General features: G+C 41.1%; 2 protein-coding genes across 2 annotated transcripts; one reads left to right on the top strand and one right to left on the bottom strand.

Moving 5' to 3' along the window:
* The first annotated feature begins 1,839 nt into the window (after positions 1 to 1,839).
* LOC117994279 (complement factor I-like) lies at positions 1,840 to 14,843 on the top strand. The gene is made up of 10 exons (XM_034982172.2): positions 1,840 to 2,045; positions 3,206 to 3,247; positions 4,163 to 4,257; positions 4,700 to 4,835; positions 5,202 to 5,270; positions 6,533 to 6,658; positions 8,096 to 8,286; positions 9,079 to 9,209; positions 10,803 to 10,934; positions 13,939 to 14,843. Exons 2-10 carry the CDS (start codon positions 3,225 to 3,227, stop codon positions 14,074 to 14,076), a joined length of 1,041 nt encoding a protein of 346 aa, XP_034838063.2. The 5' UTR covers positions 1,840 to 2,045; positions 3,206 to 3,224; the 3' UTR covers positions 14,077 to 14,843.
* A 1,125-nt stretch (positions 14,844 to 15,968) lies between these two features.
* LOC117994278 (uncharacterized) lies at positions 15,969 to 18,475 on the bottom strand. Its single transcript, XM_034982171.1, has 3 exons — positions 18,238 to 18,475; positions 17,506 to 17,664; positions 15,969 to 16,114 (listed from the first exon to the last, which is right to left on the bottom strand). The coding sequence occupies exons 1-3, from the start codon at positions 18,473 to 18,475 to the stop codon at positions 15,969 to 15,971; spliced, it is 543 nt and encodes a 180-aa protein (XP_034838062.1).
* Between the last annotated feature and the right edge of the window lie 917 nt (positions 18,476 to 19,392).

Genomic DNA, 19,392 nt, shown 5'->3' with positions numbered 1-19,392 from the left:
AGTATGGCCAAACCCTTCTCTCTGAGAGGAGACCCGTGCTCTGTAGTGAGCCGGCGATGGGTTGATCATGATGACGATAGGATTTAAAGTTTTAGTACAGCACGCGGCAGAAAATAATGTACATCGGCCTTTAGAATGAAATTTCGGCTTTGTATCGAGCGTTGTCTCTGTCACTCATATGAGGTGTGACGCTTTGTTGGTCTCAACGACAGAGACAATGCTCTACAAATCCGCTGTCTCCTTCTAATGGTCGATGTACATTATTTTCTGTTTATTGTATAGTACGGGATTTTGTTTTGTGATGTAACCACAAATTCACGATTTTCAGATTTTTCTTTACTTGTGCTGTAAGACCACAGATTATAGAAGTAATATTACAATGCAACCAATCTGTGGATATTGTCGCAAACAATAAACAGGAAATGTTGCGGAAAATCATAATGTAATAGATATGTAATATAATAAAGGCGGTCATAGCCGAGTGGTATAGACTTCAGCCGCCCATTCGGGGTTCGGGTTCGATCCTGGGAACGCACCTTTTACTAACTAGCTGACGCCCGCGCTTTCGTAGTCGCCCGCGTGGATTTAGGTTTTTAACAATCCCGTGGGAACTTATTGGCTTTCCAGGATAAAATGTCTAAAAGCCTATGTCACTCTCCAGGTCTTTGACTATACCCATGCAAAAAATCGGGTCAATCCGTTGCACCGTTGCGACATGATTGAAGGATAAACCAACAAACCAATAAACTAACAAACAAACACACTTTCGCATTTATAATAAGGTACTGATTATTAACAACTGACATTATTAATGCGATCAATAAATAAAATTAAAATAATTTAGATTTTAAATGATTTACCAATATAATTACCTAATTAAATCTATTATACTATAATGTAATATAATGTAATACGTACTTAGCTTGTATGTAATTGTATAATCCATACTAATATTATAAATGCGAAAGTGTGTCTGTTTGTCTGTCGGTCTGCTAGCTTTTCACGGTCCATCCGTTCAACCGATTTTGATGAAATTTGGTACTGAGATAGCTTGCATTCCGGGGAAGGACATAGGCTACTTTTCATCCCGGAAAATCAAACAGTTCCCACGGGATTTTTAAAAATCTTAATCCACGCGGACGAAGTCGTGGGCATCATCTAGTCTTAAATATATAAAAGGAAAAGGTGACTGACTGACTGACTAACTGACTGACTTACTGATCTATCAACGCATAGCTCAAACTACTAGACGGATCGGGCTGTCACGTAGACATCCGCTATGACAGGGTTTTTGAAAATACAACCTCAAAGGGGGTAAAATAGGGGTTTGAAATTTGTGTAGTCGTGACGATGAAGTCGCGGGAATAAGCTAGTAACTAGTTTATCCATATCCATACTAATATTATAAATGCGAAAGGGTGTCTGTCTGTCTGTCTGCTAGCTTATCACAGCCCAACCGTTCAACCGATTTTGATGAAATTTGGTACAGAGTTAGCTTATATCCCGGGGAAGGACATATGCTACTTTTTATCCCGGAAAGTTGAAGAGTTCCCACGGGAAAAACCTAAATCCACGCGGATGAAGTCGCGAGCATCATCTAGTGTATAATAATACGAACCGTTTGTTCGTGTCAATATTTTAAATAGCATGTTTTGGGTTTGAACTTTACTTATCTTGTTTATTTCTACTTATTTTCCTCAAAATTATTGTACCTACTTACTTAGCTTACAAAACAACATTGTTATGTATGTACCTACATAATATATGTACAGTACATATACACTACTTCAAACCAGTCAGTATAATAATATTGTAGTCTTTGTGGTCAGTATTTACCTACAACTTGGGTAGGCATCACGCGTTTCAACATTATAAATATAATTATTTTAATAAACATTCATATTCCTTGATAATAATTATCACTAAAACTAAGTAAAGTTCGATTATTATTATTTAAAAATGTTATATAAATACGACTAAGTAATCGGTGGGAAAAATCCAGAAAAACCCGTTATGTGCTTGGCATAAGCTAATAAGGAAAATAAGTAAGTTTATAATAATTTTAACTAAGCATATTTCAAGTAAGCAAATCAGTGATAGCCTAGTGGTTAGGACGTCCGCCTTCTAATCGGAGATCGGGGGTTCGATCCCGGCCACGCACCTCTAACTTTTCGGAATTATGTGCGTTTTAATTAATTAAATATCATTTGATTTAACGGTGAAGGAAAACATCGTGAGGAAACCTGCATGCCTGAGAGTTGTCCATAATGTTCTCAAAGGTGTGTGAAGTCTACCAATCCGCACATGGTCAGCGTGGTAGACTGTGGCCAAAACCCTTCTCGCTCTGAGAGGAAACCCGCGCTCTGTAGTGAGCCGGTGATAGGGGTTGATTACGATGATGGTGATATTTCAAGTAAATTAACGTAAACTCCAGAGTGTTAGAGCCTCAATAGCTCAATGATTAAGGAGCGGACTGAATTCCGAATGGTCGCCGATTCAAACCCCACCCGTTGCACTATTGTCGTACCTACTCCTAGCACGAGCTTTACGCTTAGTTGGAGGGGAAAAGGGACTACTTATTAGTCATAACTAGCTGATGCCCGCGACTTCGTCCGCGTGGAATTAGGTTTTTAAAAATCCCGTGGGAACTGGGATAAAAAGTAGCCTATGTCACTCTCCAGGTCTTTATCTATACCCATGCAAAAAATCACGTCAATCAGTTGCGACGTGATTGAAGGACAAACCAAAAAACAAACACACTTTCGCATTTATAATAGGGGTACTGATTTTCATTAAAAAGAAAGTTGAATATCACTTGCTTGAAAATGTCATGAGGGAATCTGCATGAGAGTTTTTTTTAAATAGAGATAGCGAGCAAACGAGCAGGCGGGTCACCTGATGTTAAGTGATTACCGCTGCCCATGAACATTTGCAGCACCAGAGGAACCGCCGATGCGTTGCCGGCCTTTTAGGAATTAGTTGGTCCGCCCCTTGAATAACCCCATGTTGTAATCTAGTGGGAACACCGCCGACGGGAGTTGGTTCCACAGTTTGCATGTGCGTGGAAAGAAGGATGTAATGTTTACAAAGATGTGATGAACTATGGCCTAAATATGGCCCTTCTCATTCTGAGAGGAGATCAGTTCTCAGTAGTGAGCCCGCCAGCTTCAAATTATTCAAATACATTTTCACTATTTCGTTCTAGGTTTGAAATAATCTCAAATATGAGGCCAATGGTGTTGCCCAGGTAAATATCTTTTAAAATCTGTATATGTGAAATTCAAAGTCCTAACTGCCTGACTGACCGACTAACCTATATATCAACGCACAGCCTAAACCGCTGGTCCTAGAGACATGAAATTTGGAGGGTGTGTTCTTTGAAAAGAGTAGGTATCCACTAAGAAAGGTTTTTTCGAAATTCTACCCCTAAGTGGGATAAATGTACTGTCCTTCAATCATGTTGCAACATTGCGACATGATTCAAGGATAAACCAATAAACCAACAAACAAACACACTTTGTGAATGAATGAATGAATGATTTGTGCGCAATAAAATATTTCTATCTATCTATCGGTCACAGGTGAAAATCAGCCTCCTGCATGTTATGTGTGTTAACGCATATTATGATGCGGTAGGGCGATTGTCTAAAACCTGCATCAATCATTATTACAATCTCAATTGTTCTGATTGGCTGAATTTGTGCGATTCTTGTTGCAACAATGCATTGTGGCCAATAGTGAGCGAGCATTAACCAATCAGAGATGATTGTGATCGTGACATTGTAGCTGTCAAACAACCGCGGTAGGGCCACAGGACATTATGCTGTAGGGCGACTGTCTAAAACCTGCATCATTCATTATTACAATCTCAATTGCTCTGATTGGCTGAATTTGTGCGATTCTTGTTGCAACAATGAGCAACAATGCATTGTGGCCAATAGTGAGCGAGCATTAACCAATCAGAGATGATTGCGATCGTGACATTGTAGCTGTCAAACAACCGCGGTAGGGCCACTGAGCTGTACAGCCATTTGGGGTGGTGTCACAGATGAAAATGTTACTTTTGCACCTACTTTGTTTTTATCTGTGACACCAACAACAAATAAATGCATTTTCTTTCTTTTTTTCTTTCTTTCTTTCTATATCTATCTTATTTTTCCAGGATGGCGACATTTCTGTTTGTGTTGAACACATGCATCTTGTACACAAAATCGGACGGAACGGAAAAACTTGATGAACTCTATGCAGAAACTGACTGTGAGTGTAAACTTTAATCTGTATACTGATGCCATTACGTATTACTGTAGTGTGTAGTAACAACGCTAAGTTTTTGCTAGCGTTCAGTACCCGTAGTATAAGATTTTACGTCTCACCAAACGTTGCTAGAATTCGAGAATCGAAACACAATAACATCAAAGTAAAATGGACCTAAAGAGCCTTGAATTGGAGTCAAAAATTCAATGCCACTGATTTTAATTTCGCAACGTTTCCGCTTGGAGCGCTGGCTGTAGATGTGTAGACAAACTTGATCTTTAAAACAAGGCATTTAAGCTCCAGTTTACTATAACGCAGAAGTGTTTCGACTCTCGAATTCTAGCAACGTTTGGTGTGACGTAAAATTTTATACTACGGGTACTGTATACAGTAACATACTACATTTTAAACTTTCTGCGTTGGTAATTTTGTTACCTCGTTTCAGCAAAAAATATTACAAACGCCAGTTTAAAGTGCGAGGGGATAGAAGGACGAGTGGCAGAATGTTCGGAGTGCTACACCTGCGACCACGAGGCCGTGGCCCGCCACAGAGACCTCAAGCACGAGATCACCGAGCTGAAGTATGTTTTTTTATGCAACAAGACTGTTGGACCAGTTTTGGACCCAGGTCCAAAACTGGTCTCGTCTAGCATAATGATGTAGACGTTCGCTAAGAAAGGATTTTTGCAAATTCAACCCTTATGAGGTAAAATAGGGCTTTTGAAATTGGTGTAGTCCACGCGGACGAAGTCGCGAGCATAAGCTAGTTATCTATACAGTGTGTAAGTGGAACGAAGACACGTTATAGACTATAGTACTGTTGATTACTGATAAGATAACATGCCACAAAAAAGCACATATAGACAACAAAAGACACTAGAGGTCAACGAACGTTGCGTAGATAAGTGCCGCGGTCGTACGGTACCCTAAAAATCTATATTTTTCAGGTTGAACGATGCGAACTGCGGCGCAAGCGAGACAATATGCTGTATATCACAAAAGGATCTGAAATTCCGGTGAGAAAGAGATTAATTATTACATCGGCTATAATGTACATCAGCTTTTGAATATAATTTCGGCTTTGTAGAGCGTTGTCTCTGCCACTCATACCTATATGACGTTTTGCCGGTCTCAATGACAGGGACAACGCCCTAAAAATCTGCTATCTCCTTCTAAATGTCGATGTACATTAGTTTCTGCCGCGTGCTGTACCTAGTACTTATGCAAGTTCTAATCTAACTCATTCTAAGCGTGTTCTCAAAATGGGAGTCAAGGAACCACAAGCTTGTGGAAACTCGATTAACCGGACTAATTTTTGTCGTTAGGGATTCGGATTTAATCGAAATTCTGGATAATCGAATGTATGAAGATAAGCGGGTTTTGTGCATATATTATGTAGTTCACTATAATAGTATTTTCAATTTTCAAAGTAAGATAACTATACCAAGTGGGATATCATATGAAAGGGCTTTGCCTGTACATTCCAAAACTGATTTTTATTAATTATTTTTAGATTTATCGTACAAAATGGCGGAAAAAATACCCGGGTATGGAACCCTCGGTGCGCGAGTCTGACTCGCACTTGGCCGAACAATTTTTGGTTGGTAGTCCGGATAATCGCGAATCCGTATAACTGAGGGCCGGATAATCGAGTTTCTACTGTACTATAAAATAATGCGAAAGTAAGTCTGTCTGTCTGTCTGTCCATGTCTGTGAAAATAGGGGTTTGAAATATTCACTACTAACTGATCCCCGCGACTTCATCCGCGTGGTTTTAGGTTTTTACAAAATTCCCGGGGGAACTCTCTGATTTTCCGGGATAAAAGTAGCCTGTGTTACTCTCCAGGTCTTTATCTATACCCATGCAAAAAATCACGTCAATCGTTGTACCGTTGCGACGTGATTGAAGGACAAACCAACAAACGCATTTATAATAAGGGTACTTAAAGTCCATGCGGACGAAGTTGCGAACATAAGCTAGTGGTTAGAACGTCCGCCTTCTGATCGGAGGTCGGGGGTTCGATCCCGGGCACGCACCCCTAACTTTTCAGAGTTATGTGCGTTTTATGTAACTTTGCTTTAACGGTGAAAGAAAACATCGTGAGGAAACCTGCATGCCTGAGAGTTCTCAAAGGTATGTGAAGTCTACCAATCCGCACATGGCCAAACGCTTCTCACTCTAAGAGGAGACCCGTGCTCTGTAGTGAGCCGGCGATGGGTTGATCATCATCATCATCATGATTTGACAACTCGCACTGATCCTACTGTTTGTTCCCAGGGAGAGTACCAATGCGGACCGCCTCTCCTGCGGCCGCAGCAACCCGGAGGGCTACCCTCGCGCGCTGAGGGCCAGCATCCGCTCCGTGCTGCAGGGGGAGTACCCCTGGAGGGCCTGGATATACTAGTAAGTAACAAATAACGAAGTGATCCTATAAGGGTTCTTTTTAGGGTTCCGTACCTCAAAAGGAAAAACGGAAACCTTATAGGATCACTTTGTTGTCTATCTGTCTGTCAAGAAACCTACAGGGTACTTCCCGTTGACCTAGAATCATGAAATTTGGCAGGTAGGTAGATCTTATAGCTGACATTTGGGGAAAAATCTGAAAACCGTGAATTTAGGGTTAGATCACACAAAAAAAATTAAATTGTGGTCATGAACTAATAATTAGTATTTTCAACTTTCGAAGTCAGTGACTATATCAAGTGGGGTATCATATGAAAAGTCTTCACATGTACATTCTAAAACAGATTTTTATTTATTTTTATGCATCATAGTTTTTGAATTATCGTGCAAAATGTCGAAAAATACGACTGTAGTACGGAACCCTCATTGCGCGAGCCTGACTCGCACTTGGCCAGTTTTTTCTTTTTGAAATACGGAACCCTAAAAAACTACCATACCTACCCCTGCCAGCTTCCATCATACACTGCATCATCATTTACAACCGCGACATTGCAGTCATTGGCTCCCTTAGGGGTTGAATTTTCAAAAATCCTTTCTTAGAGGAGGCCTACGTCATAATAGCTATCTACATGCCAAATTTCAGCCCGATCCGTCCAGTAGTTTGAGCTGTGCGCTGATAGATCAGTCAGTCAGTTACCTTTTCCTTTTATATAAAACTAGCTTATGCTCGCGACTTCGTCCGCGTGGACTACACAAATTTCGAACCCCTATTACACCCCTTCAGGGGTTGAATTTTCAAAAACCCTTTCTTAGCGGATGCCTACATCATAATAGCTATCTGCATGCCAAATTTCAGCCCGATCCGTCTAGCAGTTTGAGAGTTGTGCGTTGATATATCAGTCAGTCAGTCAGTCAGTCAATCGGTCACCTTTTTCTTTTATATATTTAGACTAGATGATGCCCGCGTGGATTTAGGTTTTTTGAAATCCCGTGGGAACTCTTCAACTTTCCGGGATAAAAAGTAGCCTATGTCCTTCCCCGGGATATAAGCTAACTCTGTACCAAATTTCATCAAAATCGGTTGAACGGTTGGGCCGTGAAAAGCTAGCAGACAGACAGACACACTTTCGCATTTATAATATTACTAGCTTATGCTCGCGACTTCGTCCGCGTGGACTACACAAATTTCAAACCTGTGTTTCACCCCCTTAGGGGTTGAATTTTCAAAAATCCTTTCTTAGCGGATGCCTACGTCATAATAGCTATTTGCATGCAAATTTTCAGCCTGATCCGTCCAGTAGTTTGAGCTGTGCGTTGATAGATCAGTCAGTCAGTCACCTTTTCCTTTTATATATTTAGAAGATTAGTAGTACAAGTTTTTTTTAATCTAATCCATACTTCCAAGTATGGATTAGATTAAAAAAAACTTGTCCGCAGCTGGCAGGACCCCAACACGCCGCTGTGCGCCGCGACCTACATCAACAAGGAAGGCCGCACGCTGCTGACGTCAGCGTCGTGCGTGGAGGGACGCAGAGCGGACGCGCTGATCGTGCGCTTCAACCGCGACCCTGAGCGCTACCACCCCGTGTCTGTTAGAAGGATTGACGTGCACGAGCACTATGACAAAGGTATATCATGATCAATCCTCAGAGCCTCAACAGCTCAACCGGTAAAGGAGTGGAACTGAAAACCGAAAGGTCGCCGGTTCAAACCCCGCCCGTTGCACTATTGTCGTACCTACTCCTAGCACAAGCCTGACGCTTAATTGGAGAGGAAAGGGGAATATTAGTCATTTAACATGGCTGATATTCTTTAAAAAAAAAAACCATCACCGGCTCACTACAGAGCACGGGTCTCCTCTCACAGCGAGAAGGGTTTTGGCCACAGTCTACCACGCTGGCCATGTGCGGATTGGTAGACTTCACACACCTTTGAGAACATTATGGAGAACTCTCAAGAATGCAGGTTTCCTCACGATGTTTTCCTTCACCGTTAAAGTGATATTTAAATAATTAAGACGCACATAACTCCGAAAAGTTAGAGGGTGCGTGCCCGGGATCGAACCCCTGACCTCCGATTAGAAGGCGGACGTCCTAACCACTAGGCTATCTAGAATAACCGACATAGCTCAACGGGTTGCGAAGCTGAAGTGGCAATGGGCAGGGCACATAGTTCGTACAACCGATAGACGTTGGGGTCCCAAGGTGCTGGAATGGCGACCTCGCACTGGAAGACGTAGTGGTGGAAGAACCCCCACTAGGTGGACGGACGACATCAGACGAGTCGCAGGGAGCTGCTGGATGGCGGCGGCGCAAGACTGGCGTGTGGAAGTCGCTACAATACAAGAGACTTATGTCCAGCAATGGACGTCTATCGGTTGATGATGATGATGATAATTGTAATATGATTTTTCGTTGCAGCCACCCTCGTGAACGACATAGCAGTGCTGAGCGTGGAGTCGGTGCCGCCATGGATGCAGAGGGCCTGTCTCCCCATAGAACCAGTGCTGCTCGGCACTGCCTGCATCGCCGTCTCGGACAACAATTTATATGTAAGTACTAGCTTTTGCTCGCGAATTCGTCCGCGCAAACCCCTATTTCACCCCCTTAGGGGTTGAATTTTCAAAAATCACACCCTTGAGAACATTATGGAGAACTCTCAGACATACAGGTTTCCTCACGAAGTTTTCCTTCACAGTTAAAGCAAGTATTCAATTACTTAAGACGCACATAACTCCGAAAAGTTAGAGGTGCGTGCCCGGGATCGAACCCCTGACCTCCGATTAGAAGGCGGACTTCCTAACGACTAGGCTATCACAGCTTACTAGGCTATCACGGCTTACTAGGCTATCACAGCTTACTAGGCTATCACAGCTTACTAGGCTATCACAGCTTACTAGGCTATCACAGCTTACTAGGCTATCACAGCTTACTAGGCTATCACAGCTTACTAGGCTATCACAGCTTACTAGGCTATCACGGCTTACTAGGCTATCACGGCTTACTAGGCTATCACAGCTTACTAGGCTATCACAGCTTACTAGGCTATCACAGCTTACTAGGCTATCACAGCTTACTAGGCTATCACAGCTTACTAGGCTATCACAGCTTACTAGGCTATCACAGCTTACTAGGCTATCACGGCTTACTAGGCTATCACGGCTTACTAGGCTATCACAGCTTACTAGGCTATCACAGCTTACTAGGCTATCACAGCTTACTAGGCTATCACAGCTTACTAGGCTATCACAGCTTACTAGGCTATCACAGCTTACTAGGCTATCACAGCTTACTAGGCTATCACAGCTTACTAGGCTATCACAGCTTACTAGGCTATCACAGCTTACTAGGCTATCACAGCTTACTAGGCTATCACAGCTTACTAGGCTATCACAGCTTACTAGGCTATCACAGCTTACTAGGCTATCACAGCTTACTAGGCTATCACAGCTTACTAGGCTATCACAGCTTACTAGGCTATCACAGCTTACTAGGCTATCACAGCTTACTAGGCTATCACAGCTTACTAGGCTATCACAGCTTACTAGGCTATCACAGCTTACTAGGCTATCACAGCTTACTAGGCTATCACAGCTTACTAGGCTATCACAGCTTACTAGGCTATCACAGCTTACTAGGCTATCACAGCTTACTAGGCTATCACAGCTTACTAGGCTATCACAGCTTACTAGGCTATCACAGCTTACTAGGCTATCACAGCTTACTAGGCTATCACAGCTTACTAGGCTATCACAGCTTACTAGGCTATCACAGCTTACTAGGCTATCACAGCTTACTAGGCTATCACAGCTTACTAGGCTATCACAGCTTACTAGGCTATCACAGCTTACTAGGCTATCACAGCTTACTAGGCTATCACAGCTTACTAGGCTATCACAGCTTACTAGGCTATCACAGCTTACTAGGCTATCACAGCTTACTAGGCTATCACAGCTTACTAGGCTATCACAGCTTACTAGGCTATCACAGCTTACTAGGCTATCACAGCTTACTAGGCTATCACAGCTTACTAGGCTATCACAGCTTACTAGGCTATCACAGCTTACTAGGCTATCACAGCTTACTAGGCTATCACAGCTTACTAGGACTACTATTATTGAGTTCGATTCTGTTTGTAATTGCAGTTAAACCAAGTGGTACCACGGCAGTCCAAGTGCAAAGAAAACGGCATCCTGGACAACTCCCTCATGTGTAGCGCCACCCTGAAGGACGACTATATCCCTGAGCTAGGGGGCGGCATGTACTGTTTAGATGAGGTAAGGTGCCAGAAGCTGTGGACTCAACTCATACAACCCCAGGGCGAGAGGTGGTGAGGCCCTAGACAAACACCTCATAGGCGCCTCTTTATAACAGCCATATTAAGAACTAAATAAGAAGAAAATATTCGGTATCGCCGGAATGCGCACGTTCTTGCCTGTCTCTATGGCATTCTCAATGACCCATGTTCTCCTATATACCTGAAAGAACGTTTTAAACCCTTTGGCTCCTTAGGTCGCGTTCAGCGTTCCTCAAATATAGATATTCTTGCTTACCCGAAACACAACTCGGCGCTATATTCAGATTCCTTTACTGTTACAGCAATCAGGCTATGGAACGCCCTTCCTCAGCAGGTACGACAAGCTCCGTCTCTTAACGTTTTCAAGACTCGTGTATATAAACACTATCTAAAATGTCAGAACCCTTCTATGTAATTACACATTATTAAATATATTATCCTACAATTAAAACATCAATATTACTCATAATATTATTGTTGTATATTTATTATTCATCTATCACTATATTATATATTAATATATGTATATATATTATGTATTATATATGTACCTGTGTATATCTTTATCTATATATTATTATTAAGGCATTTCTGTGCCTATTAATATACATATTACTTATATTATAATTATTATCTTTATGTTCCCTAACAACTTACGTACACCTTAAACCCAGTTTTCACTAGCCCTTAAACCCTCTTCAACCTAGTTGCCTGGTAGAGATCGCTTCACAGCGATAAGGCCGCTGATTGTATGTTCTTCTTTTACATGTTTCTTTTTGTGTCTTTTCTTTTTGGTGTACAATAAAGAATATTAAACTAAACTAAACTAAGAACTACGAAAGAACGAGAAATCGTCTCATTGCATAGCTAGTAGTATTTCTTCTTCTTCTTCTTTGGGCCTATACAGGTCCTTGATATCCCTGAATCACTGCGACCATTTCCGATGTATTGTGTTCGCCTCCACTTCACACTTCCTGTGGCTGCCAAATACAGCAGCACCTTCTTGACTGGAATTGAAGTAACGTCCTCAGGGTAAATGGTATGACTCCCTAGGTGGACGCTACGTTTGTGCATCAGGGCAGGGCAGAAGCAGATAATATATGCATCGGATCAAACAAATGGCATTTTTTTTCAGAAACAAACATTATAACATCAGGACGCGTACCCTGAACAGCACCGAATAACACATATAACCTCCCAACCCCCGTTTCATCCCTTTAGGGGGGATTTTCTCATAGCCGTTTCTTAGCTGACACCTAACTGTACGGGAGCGGTCTGCAGGCTCGACCGTACCAAAGGGGAGATCTCCCACCGAGCGGTTGGTTGTGCTCGGTAGCGCCAACTGGGCCGACGGTTGTATCTTGAAACTTCTATATATAGTCCAGATTGCCGAACACTCTGTTAGTGCGAGTACTGTCGGCGGTACATTTGTTCGGGACTACGTCATCGATTGAACAGCGCCATCTAGTTGCTAGTGTGGTAACCGCCACATAACCTCAAGAAAAAACCTACTTTCCAAATTTCAAGTTAATACCTATCAATAATTAAAACTTTCCCATACAAATTTCATCCCCTATTTTACCGCCCTTATGGGCGAATTTTCCAAAAATCCTGAAACACGTATTTCTTCATTTGTGACCGAAAACCCAAATACCAATTTTCGTGCAAATAACTTGAAAAATGACGGACTTTCATACAAACTTCCATCCCCCATTTAACCCACTTAGAGGTGGAATTTCGAAAAATCCTTTCTTAGTGGATACCTAATCTTTACAAAGAATAGACCCTCCAAATTTCATGTCTTTAGGACCAGCGGTTTAGACTGTGCGTTGATATATATGTCAGTCAGTCAGTCAGGACTTTGAATCTACACTAATATTATAAAGAGGAAAACTTTGTTTGTTTGTTTGTTTGTTTGTTTGTTTGTTTGTTTGTTTGTTTGTTTGATTGTACTGAATAGGCTCAAAAACTACTGGACCGATTTTAAAAATTCTTTCACCATTCGAAAGCTACATTATCCACGAGTAACATAGGCTATATTTTATTTTGGAAAAAAATAGGGTTCCGTAAGATATTTGGGTTTTTCGGACACAAGGTGTAAAAAATCAACCAGAAAAGTTACTTATTTTGCGTACGCTGCCTAAACTATAAAAGATAGAACCATAAAATGTTCTAATTAATTGTAGATCTTATAAATATCTACAAAAAAGTCCGCGACACACTATACCCATCTATGTCGAGTGAGGCACAGCAACCATTTTTTTATTTAAAAATCTTGAATTTTTTTGGACTACATTTAAACGCGTTTATTTTACTCATGCTATTAATCCTTATCAAAATAAATGATTTCATCACTAAGAACAGTTTATGGAGATAATATTTGGTCTTTGAATGATTAAAATTGGACGTTTGGTTTTGAAGTTATGGCGAAATTAAAATATTACGATTTCTGCTGCACGGCCCGTTGCGAAGTGGGCGTCACCAAGGCGGGGGTGCGCGTGCGGGAGGGGAGTTTAGATCTATGAGTAAGGTATCCGCGCGGCTCTATAATATAAAAATGAATCACTAAATGTATTGCTCATCGCAAATCTCGAGAACAGCTGAACCGATTTCGCTAATACTTTTTTTATAATATTTCTTGAAGTTCGAGGATGGTTCTTACGGAGAGAAAAATTTAATTCAACCTCCCCCTCAATTTTCTAAACTCCACCCGAGCGAAGCCGGGGCAGGTCAGCTATATTATATAAAGAGGTAATGTCGTTAAGTTTGTTTGTAGGGGGTAATCTTTAGAACTACTGAACCGATTTTAAAAATTCTTTCACCAGTAGAAAGCTACATTATTCCTGAGTGACATAGGCTATACGGGATCTTTAAAAACCTAAATCTACGCGGGCGAAGCCGCGGGGATCAGCTAGTTTTATATATATAGATGGAAATCACTCACGATAGTTTAAACGCTAAAAATATATATATTTTGTTTTCAGCAATCGAACGCAAACATATACACAGTGTACGGAGTGTACCTCACCAACTCTACCAACGGACTGGCGGCCCTCTACACCAATGTGACGCACTTTTCTGAATGGATCATCAATAAGACCGAGAAGCATAGGAATATATAAAAAAACCGGCCAGGTGCGAGTCAGGCTCGCGCAATGAGGGTTCCGTAGTACAGTCGTATTTTTTCGACATTTTAGACGATAATTCAAAAACTATGATGCACGAAAATAAATAAAATCTGTTTTAGAATGTACAGGTGAAGACATTTCATATGATACCCCACTTGATATAGTCACTCACTTCGAAAATTGAAAATACTAATTATTAGTTCATGACCACAATTTAATTTTTTTTGTGTGATCTAACCCTAAATTCACGGTTTTCAGATTTTTCCCCAAATGTCAGCTATAAGATCTACCTACCTGCCAAATTTCACGATTCTAGGTCAACGGGAAGTACCCTGTAGGTTTCTTGACAGACAGACAGGCAGACAACAAAGTGATCCTATAAGGGTTCCGTTTTTCCTTTTGAGGCACGGAACCCTAAAAACTAGCTTATGACACAAATTTCAAACCCCTATTTCATCCCCTTAGGGGTTGAATTTTCAAAAATCCTTTCTTAGCGGATGTCTACGTTATAATAGGTAACTGCATGCCAAATTTCAGCTCGACCCGTCCAGTAGTTTATTGAGTTGTGCGTTGATAGATCAGTCAGTCAGTCACCTTTTCCTTTTATATATTTAAGATGATTTAATATAGTTAATGAAACATGGTTGTAGCGCAATAGCAATTTGCGGGACTTATAATATAATATTAATTTTTGCTAGCATTCTAATTACACCCTGCGTTTCTATTTTTTATTTCTCAAATAAATATTTTTACGTGGAAAAGTTTTATTCATTTTGTACAAAATCCCGTTTCACCAGAGTGAACTAGAGTGATGGAACTCTCGGTTTGATTCTGTAGGGCGATCAATCATTGTTACAATCTCAATAAAATTGTTGTGATTGGCTGAATTTGTGCGATTCTTGTTGCAACAATGCATTGTAGCCAATAGTGAGCGAGCGTCTGCCAATCAGAGATGATTGCGATTGTGCGATTGCGGGAGAATGACAGCTACAATGTCACGATCGCAATCATCTCTGATTGGTTGACGCTCGCTCACTATTGGCTACAATGCATTGTTGCAACAAGAATCGCACAAATTCAGCCAATCACAACAATTTTATAGAGATTGTAATATGGTCTCCGTGGTTCCGTTGGACCATTGCGACGTGATTGAAAGACAAACCAACAAACCAACAAACAAACACATTTTCCCATTTATAATAAGGGTACTGATTAATTAATTATTGATTTGTTGGTTTGTCCTTCAATCAGGTTGCAACGGATTGACGTGATTTTTTGCATGAGTATAGTTCAAGACGTGGAGAGTGACATAGGCTACTTTTTACACCGGAAAATAAAAGAGTTCCCACGGGATTTTCAAAAACCCAAATCCACGCGGACGAGGCCCGGACTTCTAATTTAAATCTTCTTTTTCGAAAAGAAATTTCTAATCTCATGAAAAACAAGAAATTTTACGCAGACGAAATCGCGGGTAACTGGTAGTTCCTATATATTATCGTTTTATGTTTATGTCACTGTATCATTAGGGCAGATCGTTTTGCTAAACAGCGATAGGCACCTATATAAAAGTAAGTAAATAGTTCTTGTTAATGCATTTACGGTGTTGGCACAGAATAATAGTTGAAAGCCTTCGGGCATTCAACGTGATGGTGTTTTCATTCGACGACCTCCCTGGCGCAGTGGTAAGCGCTGTGGTTTTATTAGTGGGTGGTCCCGGGTTCGATTCCTGGCAGGGATTTGGAATTTTATAATAACTAATTAATTTCTGGTCTGGTCTGGTCTTCGTTTTTGCTAGCGTTCTGGTTACACCCTGTATATTAGATATTTAGGTAATTATGAATATTCGAACATTTGACGAGTTCTTAATTTTTCGACTTCTACCGAGTCTAGTTTTCCGTTTCAAAATCTAGATCTAGATGGTGTTCCAGTGCCTGAGAATCCTCAATATTGGGTTCCTTTTCGAAGTTAGGTTTCGAGTTGATTTGGACATTCTCCACTATAACCTTAATATTATTTTGTAACTTTTCTTTATCTGTAAAGAAAAACTTCTTTTAATTGACGACCTCCCTGGCGCAGTGGTGAGCGCTGTGGTCTTATTAGCGGGAGGTCCCGGGTTCGATTCCTGGCAGGGGTTTGGAATTTTATAATTTCTAAATTTCTGGTCTGGTCTGGTGGAAGGCTTCGGCCGTGGCTAGTTACCACCCTACCGGCAAAGCCCGCCAAGCGATTTAGCGTTCCGGTACGATGCCGTGTAGAAAACAAAGGGGTATGGGTTTAATAAAAACTGCCATACCCCTCCCAGGTTAGCCCGCTATCATCTTAGACTGCATCATCACTTACCATCAGGTGAGATTGCAGTCAAGGGCCAGGACTACACCCAAGGGCTAACTTGTATCTGAATAAAAAAATAAAATAAAAAAATAAGAATCTCCTCACAAGAAAGCTCAGAGTCACTCAGCGGGCGATGGAGAGAGCTATGTGCGGAGTTTCTCTACGTGATCAATGAGGAAATGAGGAGATCCGTAGGAGAACTAGAGTAACCGACATAGCTCAACGGGTTGCGAAGCTGAAGTTTTTTTTTTTTTTATTCATTATAGGTATACGCTTGACCACAATCACACCTGATGGGAAGTGATGATGTGGCCTAAGATGGGACGCGTTTACCTAGAAGATGCCTATTCACTCTTGTTTTAAAGATACCCGGGTTGTAATTGGTAGGAAATGAGGGCAATGGGCAGGGCACGTTTCAAACCGATAGACGTTGTGGTCTCAAGGTGCTGAAATGGCGACCTCGCACCGGAATACGCAGTGTTGGAAGACCCCCCACTAGGTGTACGGACGACATCAGACGAGTCGCAGGGAGCCGCTATTACATCTGCTGGGGCGATTCAAAGAAAGAAAGAAAGAAAGAAAACTAGTTTATTCATCTTATGCCTAAGGTAGGTACAAACAAACTTAAAATTAATGGTTAGTAGGTAGTAGTTAGTAGATAATAAGAAGTATTTAATAATTAATTAAATCTAAAATGAGTTCTTGCACCCACTTGGCACAAGATGAAATGGCCCCAGCTCAGCATTAATGCTGCAGGTTTTAAGAATAAAACCTGAGCGCTGGTATTCTGCCGGGACCAACAAGAGTGACGTGCACGAGCTTAACAGTCTTCACCAACATCTGTGATTGACAGGATGAGTTCGATTGAACGGAGCTAAAATAAAAAATAGTCATTGTGTGTATGAGTATGGCGTGTATGAGTATTTGCATGAGTATGGCGTGTAATGAAAAATCTTAAAAACTTGCCGTTTTATATAAAGGTAATAGAAAGGCAAAGAAATAAATACAAATAAAAGCATAATTAACATGTATGATATGTATGGTATTGACATGAGTTATCTGCCGAGATAGTATTCAGCCAGTTGTTCGTACCTGGCAGACAGTCGGAAGAACAGGGGCATATGGTGGACACATCAGGCGTCGTGATGCGGATGTTGGCGTACGAGTGCTTCAGCACAAACTTGTCGCTGTCGCAGCCGCACTTGCCGCACGGCTTCTGACGCTGCACCACCTCCTTCGTGCTGTGGAACCCTGTAAATAAAAGCCATGAAACGCTCTGGGTTACGCTCTCCTCACTCAAACCTCAATAGCTCAATAGCAAATCGCAATGGCGGCCCAACAAATTCCTGAAAGGCCGGCAACGCATTGGCAGTTCCTCTGGTGCTGCAAAATTGTTCATGGGCGGCAGTAATCACTTAACATCAGGTGACCCGCCTGCTCGTTTGCTCGCTATTTCTATAAAAACTGGCCAAGTGCGAATCCTACAATCGTATTTTATCGTCATTTTGCACGATAAATCAAAAACTACTTACTAGATCTCGTTCAAACCAATTTTCGTTGGAAGTTTGCATGGTAATGTACATCATATACTTTTTTAGTTTTATCATTCTGTTATTTTAGAAGTTACAGGGGGGGGGGGACACACACAAACCTCAATATCATTTTTGTTACGGAAAAATGTGGCTGTGACATACGGACGGACAGACAGACAGACAGACAGACAGACATGACGAATCTATAAGGGTTCCGTTTTTTGCCATTTGGCTACAGAACCCTTAAAAAGACGTCGCTCTCTCCCCCCGTCCATAACGACGAGTTATTTACCTGGTGGATCCTTGCTGAAGCTTTGTTGCATTTCACGACTTCCCTGGCCCCAACTTATAATACCCTTTTTCCTCCCACTCAGAGCACCGAAAACCTTTTTGACAGATGCTGTAAACCCTTTTTTGACTTCAGGAGGGCTTAAAATAGAGCAAAGGCATTCATCCGCAGGTCCAGACCCTTCTGTAAGTCTTCGAAGAGATTCTTCGTCTAATTTCTTTATTTTTGCGTAATATGACATTTTAGGTTTCCTATGTTAAAGGCATTTTTAAGCCAACTTTAAGCACATTTTAAGTAGTTGAAACACTTGTCAGACTTTTGGGTTTGAGCCATGTTTGAGCTGATTTTGGTTCCACATCAATTTAAGCCATTTTGAAGCAAGAGTTTAAGCATCTTATCTTTCTTGATTGATGAACATGGTCGAAGTTATTATTGATTTTTAATCATGGTTCTAATTGTAAAAAAAGTCATTTCATTTTTCGACATGATTCACTTGTATTTTTTAAAAAGTGAAAATATTAAAGACTTTGATGCTTTTATGTACAACATTATCAGAGTTATAGTCCGTTAAAAATGACTCCTCACGCGCCATTTTAACTGGGTCAACTGTTATGCCTAAAGTACGGTTTCGTGGGTTCACCCATGGTTCACATTTAAAATAAGGACTAAAATCGTACTTTTGACCTGGAATTTGTCAAAAAAAGTTAAAATGGCGCGTGAGAACTCATTTGGTACGCATTATACACTATTCTATAATGTCATATTTTTTGACAATTCCAGTTTTTGTTATCAATCCCACGAATGTATGATCATATGAAAATGTTTCTACCTGTGTCTGTAGATTTAAAAACCATCCAACAGATGTGTACGTGAACACCCAAACCGGTTTCATTATACAGGCAATAATGCGAAGATGGTTTTAGACCACTAAAAATAAACAATGTATTTCTTTTTTCAGCGTAATAGCACACGCAGGGTATCCACTAGTTAACTAGTTTCTAACCATTTTCTAACACCATAAAGGTCTGTACGCACCTGAGCTGCGTTGCGCTGCACTGCACGTCGCCGCACAGAGCGTCAAAATATTATTTCCTATCATTTTGTATGGCGCATATCGCACTAGAGCGGCGCTGCACAGCTTTTCACCACGCGTTGCTG

Source organism: Maniola hyperantus, chromosome 26 (assembly GCF_902806685.2).
Source record: "Maniola hyperantus chromosome 26, iAphHyp1.2, whole genome shotgun sequence".
Classification (NCBI taxonomy): domain Eukaryota; kingdom Metazoa; phylum Arthropoda; class Insecta; order Lepidoptera; family Nymphalidae; genus Maniola; species Maniola hyperantus.
Note: the sequence above shows the minus strand (reverse complement) of the source record. Positions and strands in the feature narration are given on the sequence as shown.